Below are 24584 nucleotides of genomic sequence, written 5' to 3'. Positions count from 1 at the left end.
CAATTACCACCAGAGATGATGTTCAAGCTGAGGAGGTAGCTGATCCCGAGTCTGAGGTGGAGACGGATGAGAAAATGCTTGGGGTTGCTGAGGAGGTTTCTTGCGAGGGCCTTACGGAGACCGAGGAGGCCATGGTAGATGCTGCTATACAGACCTTTTTGGAAGACACACCCTTGGCTGATCCAGTGGATCTGGTGTTGTTGACATGACTTCAGGCACTGATGCCCAAGATCACAGTGTCGCACCAGGCACTGATGCCCCGACAGATGGAGCGACTGTGTAGACAGGATCCCTGTTTACCTCCCTTTCTGTTTTCTTTTATTGATTTTTGGATGTTTTATTGCATTTGAGGACAAATTGCTTTTTGTTTGTTATGGGGTAAGGTATTTCCATACCTACCTCTTGTGATTTTGACTTTTGTTTATATATTTTGTGTTTTGACACCGTTTTTGTGGATGCTTGAGCTTGTGGCTTCTCATTTTGAATGTAAATGATTTTTTGACCCTTCCAAAATTTTTTGCCACCTCTTGTGTATTTAATTGTGGTTGTTTTTGTGCAAATTTGAGTGTCGGTTGTGATCAATACTGATTACTTGAATAGTTCTCTCAATCAAACAAACATGAATGTGCGGCTATGATGGCCAAATGAAGTTGCATAGGCAATATGTGAGCTTTTTGCATCTCATTGTGAGTAGCCGATTATCAAATTGAGTCTCTTATGATGAGCATTGCACACTAGCGAAAGTGTGGAGTCTTGTTTGACATTGGTGTCAATGCCTTGTGTGATGAGCTTACCGTGAGCCATGTGTGATGACACGTAGAATTTTCCCCGTTGGTCCGGTTGACTAAGTGATGCAAGCTCTGGAAATGATCTTAGGCAACAATTTTAAAGAGTGAAACAATTTAACATTATACCTCTTTTGTGGCCTACCTTGTGAGTGCGTGATCTTTTCTTGAACACCCTTTGAGCCTTATCCTTCTCTTGGAAGAAACTTTATGAAATATTGACCTTTCTTTATCCCTTCACCCATAAACCTCATGAAGTGTGGTTTGTTTGAATAGCCAACTTAGGACAAAAGCCTAAGCTGGGGGTGTGGTGAAAGGAGAAGGTAAGTCAAGAAGTGCAAAGAAGCCGTCCTTGATCCATGGTGGTGAAAAATGTCATACCTCGAGCTACCCTCGAGACGCGGACACGGGACCTAGGACGACAAGTGATCCTTAGCTAACCCTGCTGGCATAATCTGAGCATACTATAGTTAACATGAATAAAATAACTGATGCGGAAACTAAAATCATAAATAAAGAAATGATAGGGAATACCCATAAACTATAACTGAGAGAGTTTAATACAGAAGATATTAACTCATACTAGGTTGAAACTAACTATGTCTGAAAGTAAGCCTCTAAATTGACTAGAAATGTTGGGACATGCCCCCAACTAGATCTAGCAAAACTGAAACTAAAGACTAAAAGCAGTAAGGATATCATGTCTCTGGTCCTCGGAAGATGAGGACTCACCACTACTAGTCTGCTGAGCTGAAGATCGGAAAATGATCTAAGTGCAATCTGGATGCTGAGAGCCTGAACGTACATAATAAGAAGATGTAGCGCAATATATGCGTCAGTATTGAAAGGTACCGAGCATGAGGATGGAGTATCGCGAAATACATATACAACTGAACAAGCAAAAAAAAGCAATGACATATATCTGGATATGATAGAATGCTGAAAATACTAAACATGACTGATCTGCATTCAATGACCAACTATGACATGCTGAAACTGAATACTGAACATGGTCAATGCAAATGGAGTCTGACTGATTTGTGGGAGCTACTAGTCACCGATAATAAAACCACATGAGCTGAATGTGGAGTCCGATGTATACGCCCCATCGAGAGGACCCAATATACCCTACAAGAGGTATAAAGGCATGCTGGTGTGATCACTAATCTGTTGCCCATGGAAGGGACTTACAACCTACTTGGCTAGTAGTTTTGGGACTATTTGGGTACGCTAAACCCTAGTCCAACTCGGTATTATGCTAGTCCCAATGAATTTAGTAGTAAACTGATTATGACTAATTTTCTGTAATTGTTCTGGATAGCTCAAAACTAGACATGCAAACTGAATGCAACAATTTAAACTGACATTGATGCATAATACTGAGGCATGTATAACTGATTTCTGATAAAGTTTGTCCTAACACATGTAATTCAAGAACTTAAAAAATACATAGCTAGGGTTATGAAATTCATATGATAATCTAAAGAAGACGTGACATGCTGATTTAGAACATTAAAACATAGCTAAAACGTGACATGCTGTTTGGACGTTAGAACATATAGTTAAAAACGTGATTTCTAAATCGGAACGTTTTAAAAACAGTCTCTTCATGAAAATTGGCTGTAACTTTAGAAAATACTAGGGTTCATTCATAATCATTGAAAAACGATCAATATTTGGATCATTCTAACATTTAAAACCCAAAATCAAGAAACATTCAAGAACCCTAATTTCGTTCATAGCATGGAATCAAGAATTGTCTGAATTCTAGGGATCTAACGAGCGAAAGGGACCCATTAGTGAAATCCAACATACTTGGTGACAAAATCTCCACGTAAAACTATCAACTAGGGTTGGACTTGACTTTTCCGGTGACTTTCTAGCGTTTTCCTGTGGCGGCTAGGGTTTAGCTAGGGTTTCGGCCGCCCCTCTCTCTTCTCTCTTCTTTTCTTTTGTTTTAGTTAATTAAATGACTTGGGTAAGTTCTAGTTAGGTTTCTAGGATTTTAAATGACTAACTACCCTTTTAATTTAGGAATAAAAGAAGAGTGGGAAAAGACAAAAACACCCTTGACTTAAAAGCTGTCCAAATCCTATTGCGGATTGGGCACCTGCCAAATCTGAAAATTCTGAAATTTTTTTCCTTCACAAATCTGGGGTGTTACAAAAATGATGGAACCCCTCTATACAAAAAAGAAGAAAAATGAAAAAGAAAAAGAATGAAAAAGTTTGAAATAAAGTTGCGAAAGTGCAAAAGAAATGGGGTGTCTGGTATGCCATGGAAAGTGAATAATGGGGTGACCTTTGAGCATGAATAAAAATGTTGAAGAAAAGGGAAGAAAGTGTTGTTCAACCACATTTTATGAGGATAGTAGCCACTGAGCCTAAATGACCATACCTTTACACTCAGCCCCGTTACAAGCCTTGAAAAGACCTTTTTGATCTTAAGTGAGTTGAAACAAGTGTTGGTTGGAAAATAAGGGCAAACCTATGGGTGGAGTCATGCACGTGTTCATCTTTTTGAGTGTGAGAGTTTGAGATTCTTTGATAATGGTGAGTCACAACTTGAATCTTTGAATGCACAATTGATCCTTGCATAAGTAAATTGAGTCTTGTTGTGTGCATTCATGATTCAGTCTTGTGTAGCACTGTTTGAGACATCCTTTTTGAACTGCTGAACTTGAGTTTTACTTGAGGACAAGCAAAAGTTTAAGTTGGGGTGTTTATGAGTCCGAAATTTGGACTCATTTAGGTATTTATTTGGATAGATTTAGTGTCCTCAAATTCTTATTTTGTGCCAATAACGGATGCAAAATCCTTGATTTCCAGGTATTTGGATTGAGGAACAAAGCAAGGACACTAATTTGCAAAAAGGAACGAAGCGAGCTGAAAGAAGGAAGAAAAGAGAGCCTGGTGATCGCCAAGTCCATTTGGCGAGTCGCCGAGTGGCCATATGACCTCCTCAAGTTCCAGTGTGCTAAGCCTTGAAGGAGAAAGTCAAGCTGGCGAGAGAAAGGAGCAGTTGGAGGATCACCGAGTGGTTCCGCGATGCAGTATTAAATCACCCAAAGTTACAGACCTGGAGGATTCTGAAGGCCAATGCAAGAAGGCGATGGAATGAACCAAAAAGGCGTATCACCGAGTTGATCGGCAAGCCCGACTTACTACGCCGAATGACCCTTCGCAACATATTTTTGGCGACTATAAATACATTTTTAAACATTTAATCTAGGATTTTTTTTAACATATTTATTATTATTAGAATTTTCAGTTTGAACTCTGAGTTTTGAGACATGTTTTCCTTAGCTTTGAAGTATTGAAGTTTTCCATTTTTGAGAAATTGGAAGTGGGTCTTTGAGATTCTTCAATTTGGACCTTTGTAAAGACGAAATTAATCTTACCCAGTTGACGGAAACACAATTTGGTAATGATTTTTTTATCTTTTTATGATGTTCATAATTATAGACCTTTCATGCATAATCAAGTGTAAGGGTATATGGGAGAAGGATTTTGCATCAATACCACCAATACACAATACTCATAGGATCATCACTACATAGGTGAATCATGAGTTCATATACAATCTTCATCAACATACACAAACCCTAGTTATTGCCCTTCAAGGCTAGGAATCAAGATCAAACCTAACTTATAGAATTATCATATTAGATAGAGGGATTTCATGATTCAACAACTTAATAAATGTAAACATAATCAATTGTCAAGCCTCCATGATCAATCAAGTCACCCTTAGTTCACAATTTAGGAAGAAAGGGAAATCATGGGTCCAAGGGAGATTTTCATCAAAATCCAACAATACTTCATTAATCCAATCATAAATCATCATAAACAAACATAATAAACCATAATTAAATAATTGAAATCGTTTTGGAAGGAGACCCATGACTAGCGTGAAACCCTAGGTTTTTGAAAGTCTTAAAACATAGTTTGAAGGGGCTTCTTGGGTGATAGCTACCCAAGAATGAAAATTATCCATACCTTAGCTTGATTTCCACAAGAAATAGGAGAAGAAAGGATGGTTCTTGAACCCCTAGCTTGACCTTGGCCTTGCTCTTCAATGTCGTCCTAGAGAGAGAATTTTTGGAGATGAGAGTTGGTTTCTAATTTGAGTCTTGTGAGTTATGAGCTCCTATGTGGAGTTTAATGACTTAGAAGTATTTATATAGGTCTAAAATAACTAATAATAACCATCCCCACCCTTAATTAATTGATTAAGAATTTACGAAACTACCCCTCACTTGGCAGAACTCAAGACAGCTTTTGCAGAGGGGACCTACGCCCCACCACCCACTGACCGTAGGTGGGCTCACACTCCATCCTGCAGGTCCGTGGTTTGGGTCTGCATCCCATCTTCTTGGCCAACTCAAGCCACCCACTCACGAGACCCCACCTATGGGGCGTGAGTGGCTCTATGAATCGTGATGTCATCTCGTGAAATGTTACTGGAACTTGGATGCTTAACATACTTAACAAATTTCCAGATTTTTATATTCTTTCCAAAAATGGTTATTTCCAATTCTTAACTTCTTCCTAGTTATTTCAAATTGGCGAGATGTTACACCCACGCTGCCAGAACTGTCTTATACTTTGTCATCATATAGAACGCCTTATCTAAGTGGATCCACTAGTCTATGCTAAAAAACACTAAGGAATCATCAAAAAGTATGATCCTTTCTACACATGATGGCTAAATGGTTTATGGAGACTTGAGTTATTATGAACTTGCATTCCCATATCGGTGCTCAATACTTCTCCCAAAATATACTTAGCTCATATGTTTTTAAAACAAAACTCTTTCTTTGGTTTGAGATAATTACTCAAAACTTAGCTTAAAAGCTCTCTTTGAAATCAATGTTTCCTTTCTTACTCAAATGTGAAAACATTTTAACTTTTGGGAATACTTAGTTCCTGTATAATCTTTGAAGAAATGAATTCTTACTCTTATTCATTAGTCAANGTAGGAAACATAGGTATGTTGCTAAGAAACTAGTACGGAAAGAAGGGGGAGAAGTGGGAAGAACTGGCGTCCATAGCACTCTGAGAGGCGCGAGGCGCCAGCCTTAAAACTTCAGAGGATGGGGTGGGGCACACTGGCTGGAACGGCGCCCCAGAGCCCATACTTCGGTGCCCCACTTGGGGCGCTATGGCTAGGGAGGCACCCCAGACTCTTGCCCAGGTGAATTCCGACTTTTCTCCTTTGTTTTTCAACTCTAAACCCCATATTTCAACTTAGTTCTTTCCCCAAACACTTAAAATCAACTATACCCTCAATATATACAAGATTCAACTTGAAATCACACCTAAATACATGAATCAACCTCAAGAAACTTCCACAACAAGAACCCACAAGAATTCAAACGAATTAATATCAAGAACTCATAGGATTTGCTTTCAAAACTATACAACTTCACTGAATTGAATCATGATTGGCACGTGGGTGAACTAACTCAACGCTAGGTGATCTCACATACCTCCCTTGGCGAAATCCACACGAAAATCTCCAAGAAATAGACGAAACTTTGAACTTTCTTCTCCTTTCTCCTCTTTTCTCTTTTCTACAAGCCCTAGCCTGAATTTCCAATTTTCTAAACTGATCTAATTCTGATTATACCCCAAAAAAACTCCTAAAAACGAATTAAATTAATTGGGAAAGGAAAAGTTTAAAATAGCCTTCCAACATCCGATTTAGACTTTCCTTATTTGAGCAACCCAACTTCAAATAGGCATATCTCACTCATACGAACTCGGAAGCGCGAACTTGGCGGTGTTGGAAAGATAATTCCAAGATATTTTCTACGGTATCTGGAAGCACACCTAAATCATTCTGAGCTAGGAGTTATGCTCGTTTGAAGTTGACCCAAAACTCAAATTTAACATAACTTAACAAATTTCCAGATTTTCATTCTTTCCTAAAATGATTATTTCCAATTCTAAGTCTTTCAAGCTCTTTCAAAAAGGCTAGGTTAATCTCTTCATTCACACAATTTTCACGTTCCTTGTCATGTCTTTCCCTTATCTACGCTATAAGAAAGTCTACAAGTATTGTAAGTAAAAATAAAAGAACAAACAACAATCACATATAGAGTATAATTATCACATACAATATTTTTGTGAGTTAAATTTAATGGGTTAATAAGGTCACAATTTAAACCTAGTTGAATCTTTGTTCTTTCCATATTCATGCTACAATTATGAGAAAAAATATGTCATATTATAACATTGCAAATGGATATTTAATGGCTAAAAGGTCACAATTTAAACCTAGTAAAATCTTCCGTCATTTTTTATCAACCATAGAAGTAAATATGCCATACTAAATATATTCTTTGCGAGTTAAAAGTTTAACAGATCACAACTTAAGCTTAGTTGAAGTTCAATCATCTTTTATTTAAAACCTATATGTAAATTATGTCATATTGCAAGTTAAAAAATTTAACGGTGAGAAGGTCACAATTTAAATCTAGTTGTATTGTTAATCATTTTTAATGAATCATATAAGTAAATTTATGTTATACTATAAATATTACTTGCGTGCTAAAAATTTAACGGCCAAAATCTCACAATTTAAACCAAATTATCTCTTTTATCGTATTTTATGAACCATAGTAAGTAAAGTTTATGTCATACAATATCTTTTGCAAGTTAGTAAGCTTAGCATACAAAATATTGCAATTAAAATCTAGCCGAATCTTCTATCTTTAACCATAGACGAAAAGGAAGTTAATATCTCCAAAGGTCACTCAACTTTGAAAATTTTATCTAGTAAAATCATTAAACTTTGTTTTGTATCATTAAAATCACTCAACTTACACATTTGTATCAATAAAATCACTCTTAATGCTTTTTTGACTTGTCTACCACAACATACCCTTAAATGTGAATTTCATCATCTTCTTTCTTTTTTCCTCCCACAATTCTCGTCAAAGCTAATGAACTGACTAAATGAATTAGCTTTTAACAAACATAAAAATCAAAACAATTCTATTCATACTAATTAAAGACTATTCAAGTTAATAATTTGACAATCTATGACGAGATCTAATTCCATCAACAAAGACCATCTCCAAGACAATCCAAATAAAGTTCTTATATATTATTCTTAATTTTAATCCCAACACATTTTAGCTGAACTTCACAATATCTTTTCTTTTCTTTTTTGGGTCTCTTAATTTTATTTTATTTTGAAAAAACTCTTTATAACTAAATTAATCATAAGCAAACAAAAAAATATTAATTCCATGAGTTGCTAGAGTGAGGTAAAGTTTAAACCAAAATTCATCGTAACAAATTCACGGGATTAAGAGTGATTTTATTGATACAAAGATCAAAGTTGGGAGATTTTATTGATATAAAGGTCTAAGTTGAGTGATTTTTTTTATACAAAATAAAGTTCAATGACTTTGCTAGATAAATTCTTAAAATTTAGTGATCTTTAGAAATAGTAACTCTAAGAAAACGCAAATAATTTTCACCACTGAACTCATTGCAAAGAGAAAAATAAAAAATGAATTTTCTCTCCCAAATCCCATTTCCTCTCTTCCAGAAATTGGAGTGATTACACTTTATTTAAGGAGGAAAATAATTAATAATCTTGATCCAAGAAATGTTATAAATGTGGGTATAACTTCTTCTTTTCTTTTTCTGTTTTTGATTTTCTTTTTCATATATATATATATATATATATTAAATGTTATCCAAGGAAAACAACATGATTTTTTTAAAGCATTTGAATATAACGAAGAAACAAGTACGCCCTTCAATAGTTAAACCACAGAAAGTAAAAATCTTAGTTGAGCGAAGAAATTTCAACCCGCCTAGCGATATTTGGATTAAATATCTACTTTAATTTCTCAAGAAAATAATATCTTCTCCCCTAAACATTCATTCATCATCATTTTGTATTTATTTTTTCATCATGATTATAAATTTTGGTTACAATACAACTCGATTAAGGATTTTAAAATCAAAACATAAATGAAGGAAAGTAATATATTTAGTGTTTGTGCAATTAATTAACGATTATAACTCAATTACCGCTATGTATGTATTTTTAGCGGCAATGAGCACACTTTGTAGATGTTCCTAAAGGCTTTAGCGACATTGGATCTGATGGCTCTGAACTAATGTCATGCTTAGAAATTTATTTTGAAACTGAAGTGTTGACATATCTACTTATAATTAAACTCTTACTAGCAAGATTAGATCAAAGAAGATGACAATAATTGGATTGATCAAGGAGGCTCTATTGCCTGATAAATTCGATACATAAAAAGTATTTTCTTAGAGTAAATATGAAGAATAACTTTAATTAACCTTCTATGTGAAAAAACTAGACAAAGCATATTCAGTAAGCAAAATAAATTACAGCCTTTTTGACAAAGCAAGAAATTAAAGTTGGAAGTATAAATATACTCCAATAAGATGGATCTTAACAGACTTATAAATAGTAGACATTGATCATATATCTTTACAAGTTGTTGTTGTGGTGGTGATTTGGATCTTGTACATTAATGTTGAATGATGTATCATCAAGTAAAGTCATTATCTCATCATCATTCAAACTCAGTAACTCAGAAAATGAAGGACTCCGTGGAATGCTTAATGAGCCATCAACATTGTTATCCATTGGCACTGATGCACTCATGGAGGGGATATTCATCAAAGGGTCTATTTGTGGTGCCGTTGGAGGAAACACTAAATTAGACATTATTGGAGGAGTAATCATCGGTGAAGGCATTGGATAAGCCATTGTTGTTGGAAGGATTGGATAGGCCATTTCAGGATACCTTTGTGAAGATAACAAAGAAGGAACCTTCGAAAGATCCATAAGTGGAACCATTTGAGGAGGATTCCTCAAAGGGAAGATGAATTGAGGCATTTGAGCAGGAGCGTTTGAAAGAACCATCAATGGAGCCGTCAGAGGAACCATTGATGTTGGAGTTATATCACGAACCAAATTAAGAGGAGCTATTGGCCTCTCGAAGTTGGTCCCACTAGGTATAGTAGATGAAACCAAAAGAGGAATCTCGGATAGTACTGGAGAATCAACAGGGGCCAAAAGAGGAGCCCATGGCATCTCGAAGCTGGTCCCACCAGAATCCATCGGTCCAGCAATAGGTTGAGGAGTATTTGATGTAGAACCTTCTTCATGAGTTTTTGCTTTGATCCCATCATTTATCAGTTTGAGTTTTTTATTGATCACATAACAGAGATCGTTGAGATCTTCTGGGTGCCTACTATTGGGCATCTCTTCACCATTCAACAATCCATACATCTGGTTTGTATACTCCATTTTCTTGTTTTCCTTCCTTACCTTCTCAAGTTCCTTCTCAATTTTCTCGATCCTTTTCGTGGTTATCTTTTCTAGTGTTTTCATGTTTTTTGATTTCTTCTCCTCTGGAAGATCGATAAACTTTGTAAAGATCCTGGTAGCAACTTCATGATTTGGAAACACCTCAGGTTCATTGTGGTAAGGGTTATTGACTAAGGTAGCCAATTCAACATCGCAAAGGGTGTTGAGTTCACGAGCCTTGGTTAAAAATCCCTTTTGTCGTTTTCTATATGAGACTCTCCTCTCAGTGTTATTTTCAATGAAAGCCAACTTCACTTTCTTTCTAACCATGGTTAAAAATGAGGAAGAGGAGGAGAAATGTGTTTATTAGGATATGGGGGATGAAATGGATTTATTATTCTTATTGTTGTTGTGTGTTTCTTTGCTAAGAATTGCCTTCTATTTATAGGGTACAAATAATTTTTTAAATAAATTGAATTAGAGAATACTTAGTTGTCATGGGTACTATTTTGGCATAAAAATAAATGAGGGTAGATTTGATATCAAATTAGATTCCATCATCTTGAGATTAATATAGTTTGACTCTAGTCTTATGTTGAACAAATCTTTTTTAGTCAAAATTTTCTTATTAGAAAAATAATTTAATTGATTTAGATTTAAGTAAGTATTATCGATATGAAAAACACTGACCATAGAGTATTAACAAATGTTTTTTTAAAGAAAGTTTGAAAAATTGTATATTTTAATTTATGAATGTAAAAGGATAAATATTGAAACAAGTGAAAATTTGAAATATTGGCCAAAAAAATTTGAAATATTAATTTTTAAAATATTTGAATAATATAATAAAAATTAATTTCATTATTAATAAAATTAAAATATTTATTGAATATAAAATGATGATATGTGTATGATTATTGCCATTGCAATGCTTATAAAAGAATATTATAGTTTTTTCCAATTTTGGAAGAAACCATATTTAGTAGAAATTTTATATTGCTTTCAATTATATTAAAAATCAAATCAGGCTCAAATTTTAATTTTTTTAAATTAAAAAAAATTCTAAATCAATTTCAAGGCAAATCGGTACATAAATAATTGCACAAGACACTTACCAAACTAATGCGTTTACACATATTGAGGAAATAACAAAGAATTTTGTTTCATTTTAAGAATAGTATTCAATTATATTAAAATTCAAATCATTCTCAAATTTTGTTTTTGTTACATTAAAAAAATTCTAAATTAGTTTCGAGCAAAAGCAATACATAAAATAATTGCACAAAACACTTACCAAACTATTGTGTTTACATATATTGAGGAAAGAAAAGTGAATTTTGTTTCATTTAAGAATAATATTCAATTATATTAAAAATCAAATCATGCTCAAATTTAATTTTTTTACATTAAGAAAGAATTCTAAATTAGTTTCGAGCAAAAAACAATACATAAAATAATTGCACAAGATACTTATCAAAACTTATGTGTTTACACATATTGAGAAAAGAAAAGAGAATTTTGTTTCATTTTAAGAATAGTATTCAACTATATTTAAAATCAAATCATTCCCAAATTTGTTTTTGTTACATTAAAAAAAATTCCAAATTAGTTTCGAGCAAAAGCAATACATAAAATAATTGCATAAGACACTTACCTAACTAATGTGTGTACACATATTGAGGAAAGAAAAGTGAATTTTGTTTCATTTTAAGAATAGTATTCAATTATATTAAAAATTAAATCATGCTCAAATTTTGTTTTTGTTACATTAAAAAAATTTCTAGATTAGTTTTGAGTAAAAACAGATTTTTTTTCATTTTAAGATCAGTGTTCGATTATATTAAAAATCAAGTCATGCTCAAATTTTATTTTTGTTACATTAAAAAAATTTCTAAATTAGTTTCGAAGAAAAGAAATACATAAAATAATTTCACAAGACACTTACCAAATTAATGTGTTTACACATATTGACGATAGAAAAGAGATTTTTATTTCATTTTAAGAATAGCACTCAAGAAGAAGATGAGGAAATAGACGTAGACTATCTTACTAATATTTTATGAAATGAAAATAGACATTTTATGATGAATTTTTCTCCCATATGTTCACTAAGTTAAATTTTAATTATCTTAGGCTCTATATTTAAATTTATCAGATCTTTTCTATTTAATGTCTATCTGTATAAGTCCAAGCGAAAGAAGGAAACATAAATATATTTAATTTATGTCGTATATTATGATTTTGTCACCTCAGGTTTAACTGTTAAAAGTTCATAATTTAAACTTAATTAGTGAATTCTTCTTTCTCCAAATCATTCTTTAGTTTCAATCAATAAAGTTTCTCTATCAAGAAATAAAAAAAGTCTTGACTTTTGGGCTTAGGTTAATCTCTACATTCACGCAAGTTTCATGTTCCTTGTCATGTCTTTCCCTTATCAACGCAATAAGAAAGTCTACTAGTGTAAGTAAAAATGAAAGAACAAACAACAATCACATATAGAGTGTAAATATCACATACTATATTTTTTGTGAGTTAAATTTAATGGGTTGATAAGGTTACAATTTAAACCTAGTTGAATCTTTGTTCTTTCCATATTCATGCTACAATTATGAGAAAAAATATGTCATATTATAATATTGCAAATGGAGATTTAATGGCTAAAAGGTCACAATGTAATTTAAACCTAGTCAAATCTTTCGTCATTTTTTATCAACCCTATAAGTAAATATGTCATATGATGAGTCCGATATTTCGAATCATTTAGGGCTTTATTTTGATAGTATAAGTATCCTCAAATGCTTATTTTATGCTCTAAACTGATGTTAAAGTGTTGATTTACAGCTATGGAGGCTAAGGAGCAAGGCAAGGACATTACTAGACAAAAAGGAACTAAAAACCTAAAGAGGTGAAGAAACGTGATCATGGTGATCGCCAAGACCACTCGGTGCAATGCCTAGTGGCGCTTTAGCTCGCCCAAAGTTCCAAGGTGCCAGCCCTCGAAAAAACCAAGTTGGCAAAGAAATGGACAGTCGACAAATCGCCGATCAGTTCCGCGACAACAAACTGGATCTCCCAAAGTTACATGACTTGGATGCTGAGGACCAATGCAAAATGGCAATGGAAGAGAGCAAAAGGCGGATCGCCGAACAACTCGGTGAAGCGCAACTTATTCCGCCGAGTGGACTTTTAGGCCAAAATGCAGGCAACTATAAATTGGATTTTAAAAGAAGTTCTCAAGAGTTTTTAGTTTTTGGATCCCCAAGTTTTAGAATTAGAGTTTTCTCTTAGTTTTTGAGTTTTTATTGTAGACTTTGAGGATTTCTAAGCTTAATTTTGAGGATTTGAAAGTGGGTCTTTGAATTTAACCCTTGAAAAACATTGTAAAGGCTTGGAGACTCTTACCCAACTGATGGCTAATCGAGTTGGTAATTGTTTTTACATATTTTTTATGTTTAGCTAAAACCCCAATTCTTGGGGTGTGATCATGTGATTATGGGCTGAATTAGCTTATGGATATTGTTAATTACTAATTTAAATGCTTAGTTGAAGTGGGTTTAATTGATAGCTGTGTTTTAAACTAAGAATTGTTGTTGCAAATGCAATTCGAACTTAGAATTCTGGGCTTGCTTAAAAAAGAGGTTTTATAATCAAGGCTTTCAATTAATGATTGTAGTTATTGGGTTGACATGGGTTTAGCTCGAAAGAGTAAAATTCTAAATTTAATTATACCCATCTAGCTCGAGAGAGTGGATGAATTAAGATGTGGGTTGTTCTTATTTGCTAAGCTTGTTGATGCTCGAAACAAATCATCTGATTCATAATAGTTGTTCAAGAGAAAGCAATTGCATCTATAGTCTAGCCTATCTGCTGATATTTAGCTATTTATTTGTAATTTCAATTACCCATACAATGAAATTTGCCTATAATCGATCACATCCCGAGAATCCCTCTTTAAATTATTATTTCCTTGGTGTTTGATTGTATTGTAGTTGATAATTGCAAATCCAAACCCCCCATCTGACATTCGTTGTCACCTCCTTAGATTTGTTTGTTTGTATATTTTCGATAATTTCTATTCCTATAACTGATTAGACCACGTTTGCACTTCATAATTGAATTTGAACACGTACCATTCCCTATGGGTTCGACCCCAACCTTTCGTTAGGTTTTATACTAGCTAAAGATCGTTTACACCTAGAATTGGATGAGGTGTACTTGAAACGTTAATCATTATACTAAATATATTATGCGTGAGTTAAAAAATTTAACAAACAAAAGATCACAACTTAAGCTTAGTTGAACTTCAATCATCTTCTATCTAAAACCTATATGTAAATTATGCCATATATATTCTTTACAAGTTAAAAAAATTAACGGTGAGAAGGTCACAATTTAAATCTGGTTGTATTTTTAATTAGTCCTATACGTAAATTTATGTTATACTATATATATTACTTGCGAGCTAAAAGTTTAACGGCCAAGCCAATTGATTCGATTTTCTCAAAATCAACGAGTGGACTTGAAATCATAGATCTATTTTGTGATCCACGCGACTCAGATAAGAATCCTATATCTAACCCACCCAGTGTTGCTCTGATTGAATTTCAAAGATATCGCTCGCTGTCAAAGAGCATTTTGTGAAGTGTTCTCCTGCCCCTTTCACCTGAGATAAAGTCAACTGGAAATCGTGATCGGAGTCGTGGTGTGAAGATGATGATTTGAAGATTCATTCGACAAAGAAGGGTGTCTTGGTTGCCGATACCGAGGTTGATGAATCATTCCACCTGGCAACAACCAAAAGTGGAGTTTGGCACAGGTCAAAGGCGAAAGCAAGGAGGAATTCCACATTGGAAAGGAAAATGGTAGTTCCAAAAGAAGAACCCTCGGACAAGCTTCCCGGTGTCCAAGTTTCATAAAATTAAGGAGGTTAAAACCAAAACATAAGTGCTAACTTAAATGAAGACAAGTATTATATATTTTGTGTTTATTATAATGTTCTCATACTTTAATTAACATTACACAAAAAGGTACTACTGTCATGCTTAGAAGTCTATATGAAACCAAAGTACAGACATTTCTACTAATAACTAATATATCATAGATCCTTATAAGTTGTTGTGGTGGTGATTTGGATCTTGAACATGAATGCCGAAAGATGTATCATCAAGAAAAGTCATTATCTCATCATCATTCAAGCTTAACAACTCAAAAAATGAAGGACTCCGTGGAATACCAAATGAGCCATTAACATTGTTCTCCATTAACACTGATGTATTCATTGAGGGGATATTCGTCGAAGGGCCTATTGGTGGTGCCATTGGAGGAACAAGCATTGGTGAAGACATTGGATAAGCGATTGGATAGGCCATTTCAGGATACCTTTGTGAAGATAACAAAGAAGGAACCTGCAAAAGATCCTGTCACGACCCAATCCATCGGGCCATGCGGGCACCTACATACTAATACCTAAGTAGGAGAAACCTTATATCCCAATAGTCAAACATGCGAAAAAATTAAAGAAAACGGAGATAAATATACTAACAGGATTTTATAAATAAGAACCTTTAAAACAATTTTGGTTAAGACTTGTAAAGTAATTAACACCCCCAAGGATCTAGTCTAAACAGGTACAAGAGCTACTAAGAGTACAAAGCCAGACATGATAATGAAAAGACACAACACCTACCATGTGGAAGGAAAAATAGAAGCTGCTTGAGATTTGTCTTCGTCTTCACCTATGAAACATCACTGATCCTGCAACCAGACTATGCGAAAAAGGGATAGCAAGAGTAGTATCAGTACAAAACCACACGTATTGGTAGGCATCATCCATCATCCTGATGCCCACAACATAATATAAGAATTCAACTAGCAAGAACATGAAATAAAACCACTTGCTCCTCCACCTTTACTCTCTCTCGAATACCTCTAAATTACACTAGTACCCTTACTACTAACCACCATCTCAGTCCACCTCCTTACTAGATTCTTGATCATAGTTTAATCGTTCTACCTCAAAGAAGAGTCCACCATTGCAACTACCAACATCCTGACTAACCACACACGACATAACCTTACCTTCTCTTCATCTTACCCGGTCCTTGCCACGTGGCACCTTTTATCAAGGCTTCTTAACCACTAACCACAAATTCCTTGCAACACCCGGACAACCTTTCACTTAAACATTAGAGACTCTTGAACCCCTTGCCCTTCCCACATACCATAGTCTATCCCATTTTGGGGCTTGCCCTTTCTGGTTCATTCACCAATGAGATATATAACAAGTTTACTCAACATAGTAGAATAATAAGATATAAGTCCACATAATCATTTAACAGTTCCGGAGAGATACAATATCAATTATCATTTACGAACAACATATAATTCCACAATTATCAAGATATACAATTATGTCAAGTCAATGGTCCTCTTATGGAACCCAAACCCAAACTGTTAGCATACTAGAACGTGGTACCCAATCCAATTTTTATGCCGGAATGTGGCAATCGATCATATAATCATCTTTTATTCGGTGCACGAAGGCCTACGCATAAATCTTACCATTGATTTACATTATACTACGCAGTGAGCACAGATTTATAACTACTCAATTAATAAACCTAGCCCACCTAGGCGCCAAGTAGTTGCATGAGGTTTTTGTCTTCGATTCTTGTTTCCAGACTTCGTGACAGTGATCTTGATCGAAAATTCGCAATCCATCGATCTCCTTATGCTAGAAATCTCATTCTCCTTCCTTCCCAAGCTTAGAGCAGCTTTTTGGGGGTTTCTATGGTGGTTTACGTCTAAATTAGGTGTTTTAGGAAGAAGGAGAAAAAAATATCTCACGTTATTTACATCTTGTTTCTCCTATCCCGCTCTGGCGTCAGCTTACCCTACCGTGGCGCCGCTGCCCTAGCGGCATCTGGCTTGCCCAGACTGTAACACTCCAGAATATTTTTGAACTAAGACTCGAACCATTCTTCGTTGTGAGTAAGATTATACTAAGGAATTTAAAATTTCTTAAGTATTTAGGTCAGGTCACTAGATGTAGCATCTTGAGTTCCAAAAAGAACTAAATTGGAAATAGCAAAATCTGAAATTTTGCAAGTTATGGTTAAGTTATGAGTTTTGGGTCAACTTCAACCAACCATAACTCCCAGTACAGGATGCGTTAGGTGGTCTACAACATAGCTAATGAAAGTTCTTTGAATTATCTTTCCAACGACACCGAGTTTGCTAAGTTTTGAGCTCATATGAGGGAGATATACCTGTTTGAAGTTAGGCTGTCCAATTAAGGAAAGTTACGTGAAAATATGAGGGGTATTTTGGTCTTTTCCTTATCAAATCAGATTTAATTCATTTTTAGTAAGGTTTTAAGGTTCTAATCCTATTAGGTTCAGTTTTATAGTCCTAATATACGCCTAGGGTTTTAGTTGAGAGTTCAAGAAGAGAAAAGAGGAGATGATCAAAGCGTTCGTTCAAGAAATTCAAGATTTCGTCAAGAACCTAGTTATTTGAGGTACGTAAGCTTCCATAGTGTTGGGTTCGTTCATCCATATTCCAATCATGAGTTTCATTTGTTAATCTATCCATAAATATTGAGCAATTTAATTTCTTGATAAGTGTTCTTGAAGTTTCCTTATCGATTAAGTTTTGATGTAAGATTCTACTGGGTCAACTTTGAACGATCATATCTCTTAGAATATAAAGAGTTACGTGAGCCATAACCTATTAAAGTAAATTTATTTGAATCTACTTTCCAACGACACCAATTTCGCGTCAATCCAATTTCTGAGTAAATTGTTATGACTATTTTAGTAACCTATACAATGCGGTTACGAACTTAGCCAACGGGAAAACATTAAAAAGGGTTGCTTTTGTTTTTTTACCTTCAAGAAAACCTTAAACGAATTTTTTGACTAATAAAAGACTCAAAACAATCAGATTTTCATCTTTTAATCCATCATTCTCTTCTCTCTCAAACCCTAGGGCAAAACCCTAAGGAAAAATCAAAGTAGAAGACTTTATTCAAGATTCTTTCAGTCTTTTTCAAGATTCTTCTTCAAGGTAAGTTTTCTCCAAGAATTCCATACCTTCTAACTCAAGTTCCTCCATAAAATTATGAATCACTAATGAAAATAATAAATCTTGACCATAGAGATATCAAGAAACTAATCCAAGAATCTCAAGAATGGTTTTCTTGATTGTTTACCTTCAAGCTAGTGTTTCAAGGCTTCTAATCAAGTTCTTCTTCAAGAACCTTATTTTTTTTTCAAGTATTTAAGGCTATCATAGTGTTGGACTTGTTCTTCCTCATGCCCTACATCTACTTTCAAATCAGTAAAAGAGAAATCTAGGATTATACCCCTAGATTTGAGTATTCTTGAGCCAAGTTGATTTTGAGTTCTTGAATTCCCGATTCTTTTAAAAATGCTATTCCTAATTATTGAGTTTCTATATTTTTATTGAGATCCTTGAGTTGATTTGCTCTTGTCTATAATTCAGCAAGAACCCTATTTTGAGTTATATATCTTGAGAAGTTTTTCAATGCCAACACTTGAGTTTTAAACTGAGTTTTGAGGAAATAAGTATGAGAATGAGAAGAGTTGTATACATGAGTTTCATAATGTTCTTTAGACCCTTGAATCGAATCGTTCATACTCATAAATTCTGCATGAACACCATACATTGAGTATCTTCGAGAGGAATAGCATATTCGAGTTCTAAGTCTTTGAGCATTGAGTTCCTAATCCTTTTGAGATTATATTCCTACGGATGGGACTACTACATGTTACCCATGAAGCCCTTGAGTTGAGTTGTTCATGCCCATAATTTTACATGAACCCTATGAGTCGAGCAGTCTATAGATAAGTAGTATCATTGATTCTTGAGTTCTGAGTACTAAGGTTCTTTATTTCTATTAAGATTCCTAAGTTGAGTCGTTCATGTTCATATATAATTCCACATGAACCCTATGCTTTAAGTTATATATTTGCAAAAGCTTTTTAATGCCAACACTTGAGTTCTTAAACTGAGTTTTGAGAAAGTAAAGATGAGTTTTGAGAAAAGAGTTTTCTAAAACATGATTGATATGACAATCGAGTATGCCATCAATGTATGAGCAATATGGTATCTAGATATACCATCAATGTTTATGCAATATGCCTTCCCGAGTCATTAATGATCATATTATAATATTATTTTGCAATATTTTTGAGAAAGAGCAGAGTTGAGTTCATTTTCTTTAAAAATGATATATGGGAACTAAGTATTCTCAAGAGTAAATATTTTCATATTTAAGATGAGAGGAAACTGAGATTTCCAAAAGAGTTTTAAGCAGTTTGAGTATCATCTCTTATAAGAGAAAGATTTTTGAGTAATAATCTCATACCACAGAAAAATTTATGTTTTTAAACATATGAACTAGTATATTTTAGGGGTAGTATTGAGCACCGATATGGGGGAGAGATGAGATAACTCACAGCCCCCTTCAACCATGTAGCCAACGTGGGTAGAAAGGGTCATACTTTTTAGATAATTCCTTAATGCATTTTAGCATAAACTAGTGGATCCACTTAGTGAGTAGGTCTTATACTCTGGCAAAGTATAGGACAGTTCTGGTAGCGTGGGTGAGACGTTGTATCATCACATAGCTCATAGTGATGGTTGTCGGTTAGAGAAACACCCACAGACATATTTGTATTTTTATATACATAGAGTTTACTTGTATTTCATATATAAACAAAGTTTATATTGTATCATTGCATACAAACTGAGTATATTGTATTCTTGAATACATTGAGTTGCTTTCTACTATTTTGAAAGCTTTCCATATATTGCAAATCTTATTGTTGTTTTATATTGAGTTAAGTATCCAGAGTTTGAGTACCAAGAGTCGAGTGTCTTATCATTGAGTTGATCCTTATTTCACTGAGTTGAATATCTTATTATTGAGTTGAGCCTTATTTCACTGAGTTGAATATTTTATCTTTGAGTAGAGTAACTTATTCCTGAGTTGAGTGAGTTGAGAAGAGGAAAGTATGTTTCATTTTTATCAAGTACAAGCTTATGTTATGCTTTAGAATGCCCCTTACATGCTCGTACATTCCACGTACTGAGCCATTTGTCCTGTATCATTGCGGATACAAGTATTCAAGTTCATCAACAGGCGCTTCGTTGATACCACATGCAGTTCGAGTAAGCTATGGTGAGCCTCCTTGCTTCCAGAGGATTTCATTTACTTTTCAGTTTTGTCAGGATGTCGTGGTCTTGTTCCGACTTCCATTTTTGTCAGTTAGAATCTTCGTAGACAGACTGTAGAGTTTGAGAAGTCTGTTTTATTTATCTTATTAAATGTATTAAAGACTCAAGTGCCTATTATTGGCTAGTTGAATGTTTATTTTTTATTTTGAGTTGTTCATTTGAGTTAAAGATTTGCAAAGTTGAGTTCTATTGAATTTTATTCAATTCTTAGGCTTTGTGTGCTTGAGTTAGTCTTCCACTTGTAATTAGCCAGGATGAGGGTTCGCTTGGGGACCATCAATGGTTCTCGAGTGCCGGCCACGTCCAGGGTGTAGGCAGATTAATAACATTTCAAAGACAATTCATCCAATTCGAAGTGTCAACGGTCATTAATCAGTATAATAATCTAGCTAAATGAGTTGGGGTTGAATCCCACAGGGAATGGTACGTGTTTAAGATTCATGAGTAAACTGCGAATATGCTCATTTCAGCCATAAGAATAGACATTTACGAATAAAAACATAATGTAAATCAGGGGGTGACACAAATGTCAAATAAGAGGGCTTTAGGTTTTCAATTATCAACTACAGCAGCAACAAATAACACAAATATAACAATAATGAGACGAGTTCTTAGGATGTGATTTGATTATAGGCTAATGTACACAAATGGGTAATTGCAACTGTTAGAAAATAATTGTAAATCATTGAATAGGCTAGACTATAGAGGAGGTAGACTTTGTCTCGAACAATTTACCCCGAATCAAGTCGATTTCTCTCAAACGTCGATAAACATGCAAAATAAGAACAACCTACGCCTTAGTCCATTCACTATCTCGAGTTGAATGTGTGGAAAAGGGTTTAGGATTCACTCTCTCGAGCTGAACCCATGACAACCCAATACCTACAGACCATCAATCAATAATCTTTGTTTTAAAACCTCTCTCTCGAGTAAGCCAAAAATACAAAGGTAGAACTGCATTTGCAACTACAATTATTTAAATTAAACCACAATTACTGATTGAAATCACTTCTAAACAACATTTAAACTAACAATTAACAATCCCCATAAGCTAAATCAGCACATAAACACATAATCACACCCCAAGAATTGGGGTTTTAGCTATAATTTTGTTATGTTGATTGAAAGGCTATTTTCATGAAACACTATGAACATGATGTGAGAGGTTTACTCACTTATTAATGATTCTAAGGTTGAAAGGACATTCTCACGTAATGAATCCATGAGCTACCATGATATGATGATGGTTTGAGTGATATGCATTCTTCCAAGAACATGAATATAAAGTAAACACTTAACATGATTATTACAGGTAATTAAGCTTAGCATCGAGTGGATAGAAATATGAGATGGAAACCTTATACCTCAGTTAGTCCGGGTTTCTAGTAGAAATCTCCATATCCCATAACTATGTGCCCACATAGGTCTCTTAGCTAGTGGATCCACTTATAAGCTAAACATGTTAGCTCTACCTTAGGCAAGTAGAACACCTCTTTTCGGTGTGGGCTCATGACACCGGATTCCATGTAGCTCACATGGTCTATGTCGGTTAAGGCTATATTTCCCTACATGACAAGAACATGATCCATGACATTACAAGAACAAGAATATGAACTATGAATAAGAAATAGGATTACTTAAGGGGTCTTACTTAGTGTGAGTGGGGGTATGGGACTTCACTTGTACATTGCACAAGTGGACTTATGAAGGGGTTGTGGTGTGGGTTACTCATGACATAAAGATGTATGAATCTATGTATGCATGATATGGGTTGATGTTAAGAGTGACTTTCTATTATTATGAACTATGAACATGAATATCTCTTTATCTATGAGTGTTGGCTAATGATTAGGTCAAGGTAAGTTATGCATGACTATGGTAGCCTAGGGTGGCTTATGGTTTGATTTGACTATGTGATTACTCTAAATGAGCATTATGGCTTTTAAACTTGACAAAAGCATGATTTCAACTAAATGTCCCTTTTATGCATGTTTTAAGGATTTTATGCATTGTTCCATACTTAGTACATTATTTGTGCTATCCCATATTCTCTACATTTTCTTATAAGTGTAGGTTCCGGTCGTTGAGACGTATTTCTCCTTTCAAGTGAAGCTTGGGTTGACTATTCCCTAAGCTTGGTGAGTCCTCATGGTTCGAGGACAACTTGATATTCTTTTCTAGTTTCCATTGTACTTTCTATATTCAAGACTATATTGTAAAGGGTTGTGTCCTTAAAGTTTTTACTCGATTATATTAGATAGTTGCTTTGAGACAAGGTCTAGACTCTTATATTCCTTTTATGAAAAAGACTTATTGTAAAAGTTTTAAATTCCGCATCATTTCTATGTACTTATGTTCATGATTATGCTAAGGACTTGTATGAGACCTTTTCGGTTAAGGATGTGGCTCACATTTTGTTCACACAGTAGAAAGACAATAGGGGTGAGAATGTAGCTCCTGTGACTTGGGAGTGTTTTACCAGAGCTTTTCTGGACAAGTTTTTCCCAAGAGAGTTGAAGGAAGCTAAGGCTCAGGAATTTATAAATTTGAGGCAAGGTTCCATGTCAATCCAAGAGTATGGGTTGAAGTTCACCCAACTCTCTAGGTATGCTCCACATATGGTTGCCGATCCTAGGGCACAAATGACTAAGTTCCTATTTGGGGTATCTAACTTGGTGAAGACAGAGTGCAGAAATGCTATGTTATTGGAGGATATGAGTATCTCTAGGCTTATGACACATGCTCAGCAGGTTGAGGGAGACAAGTTTAGGGAACAGGCTAAGGACAACAAGAAGGCTAGGACAGGCAACTATAAGTACTCTCAGCAGAAATCGGGTGGTGGAAAACGCTCGCAGTTTCAGCAAAATACTTCAGCTTTAGCACCTTCATCAGCTAGTGCTCCATCCCCCAGGTTTCGACAGGATCAGAAAGGTAGGGCATCAGGCTCTAAGTCTCAGGGGAGTGTGTCAGGTAACAAGACCTACCCAGCTTGTCCAAAGTATGGCAAGAACCATCCGGGCGAGTGCCTTGCAGGCAAAGAAGGATGTTTTGGTTTTGGTCAGACTGGTCACAGGTTGAGGGATTGCCCTTCTTCTAAATAGGTACAAGGAAGTAACAATAGTAGGACTCAGTCTACAGCTCCATCAACACCAGCAGGTCGCCCAACTCAGTAGGGTGCTTCATTTGGTACAGGCAGCGGTCAGTGCCAGAATAGGTTGTATGCTCTCCAGGCTCGCCAGGACCAGGAAGATTCTCCTGATGTGGTCACTGGTACGTTACGAGTCTTTCACTTAGATATTTATGCTTTGTTAGATCCCGGGGCTACTCTTTATTTTGTAACTTCATATATAGCAGTAAATTTCGGTGTAAGTCCATAAACTCCTTCAGAACCCTTCTCAATCTCTACACCAGTTGGTGACCCAATTATAGCTAGACAGGTATACAGAAATTGCCCTGTCGCAGTCTCTGAGAAAATCACCTCAGCAGATTTTTTAGAATTAGAAATGGTAGACTTTTATATCATTCTAGGCATGGATTGGTTGCATTCCTATTATGTCTCAATCGATTGTAGAACTAGGATCGTCTGTTTCCAGTTTCGAGACGAGCCAATCTGAGAATGGAAGGGTAATAGCTCAGTGCTTATGGATCGATTTATCTCTTACCTTAAGGCCAGAAAGATGATTTTCGAGGGGTATATATATCATATAGTTTGGGTTAAGGATTCCAGCTTCGAAACCCCAACTCTTGAGTCAGTTCCTGTAGTATATGAGTTTCGAGAAGTGTTTCCAGAAGATCTTCCCGGAGTTCCTCCCGAAAGGGAAAATGACTTCGGCATTGATCTCCTATCAAATACCCAGCCTATTTTTATTCCTCCTCACAGAATGGCTCCAGCTTAGCTTAAGGAATTGAAAGATCAGTTGAAAAACCTTCTAGATAAGGGCTTCATCAGACACAGTATATCCCCATAGGGTGTACTAGTGTTGTTTGTGAAAAAAAAGATGGTTCTCTCAGGATGTGCATTGACTACCGTCAGTCGCACAAAGTCACCATCAAAAATAAGTACGCTATCCCCAAGATTGATGACTTGTTCGACCAACTTCAGGGTGCTAGTCATATTTTGAAGATAGACCTCATATCCGGTTATCATCAGCTCAGATTTAGAGATAGTGACATCCCAAAAACAGCCTTCAAAACTCGGTATGGTCATTATGAATTTGTAGTAAT

The 24584-nt window shown here is 35.1% G+C and overlaps 1 protein-coding gene and 1 pseudogene across 1 annotated transcript; both read right to left on the bottom strand.

Annotated features, from left to right (window-relative positions):
- Nucleotides 1–9272: 9272 nt before the first annotated feature.
- Nucleotides 9273–10427, bottom strand: LOC125854897 (agamous-like MADS-box protein AGL80). Its single transcript, XM_049534500.1, has one exon. The coding sequence runs from the start codon at nucleotides 10425–10427 to the stop codon at nucleotides 9273–9275; it is 1155 nt and encodes a 384-aa protein (XP_049390457.1).
- A 4775-nt stretch (nucleotides 10428–15202) lies between these two features.
- Nucleotides 15203–24584, bottom strand: part of LOC125862154 (agamous-like MADS-box protein AGL80) — a 31353-nt pseudogene continuing 21971 nt past the window's right edge.

Source organism: Solanum stenotomum, chromosome 1 (genome assembly GCF_019186545.1).
Source record: "Solanum stenotomum isolate F172 chromosome 1, ASM1918654v1, whole genome shotgun sequence".
NCBI classification, from domain to species: domain Eukaryota; kingdom Viridiplantae; phylum Streptophyta; class Magnoliopsida; order Solanales; family Solanaceae; genus Solanum; species Solanum stenotomum.
This window is presented reverse-complemented; position numbering and strand designations above follow the sequence as displayed.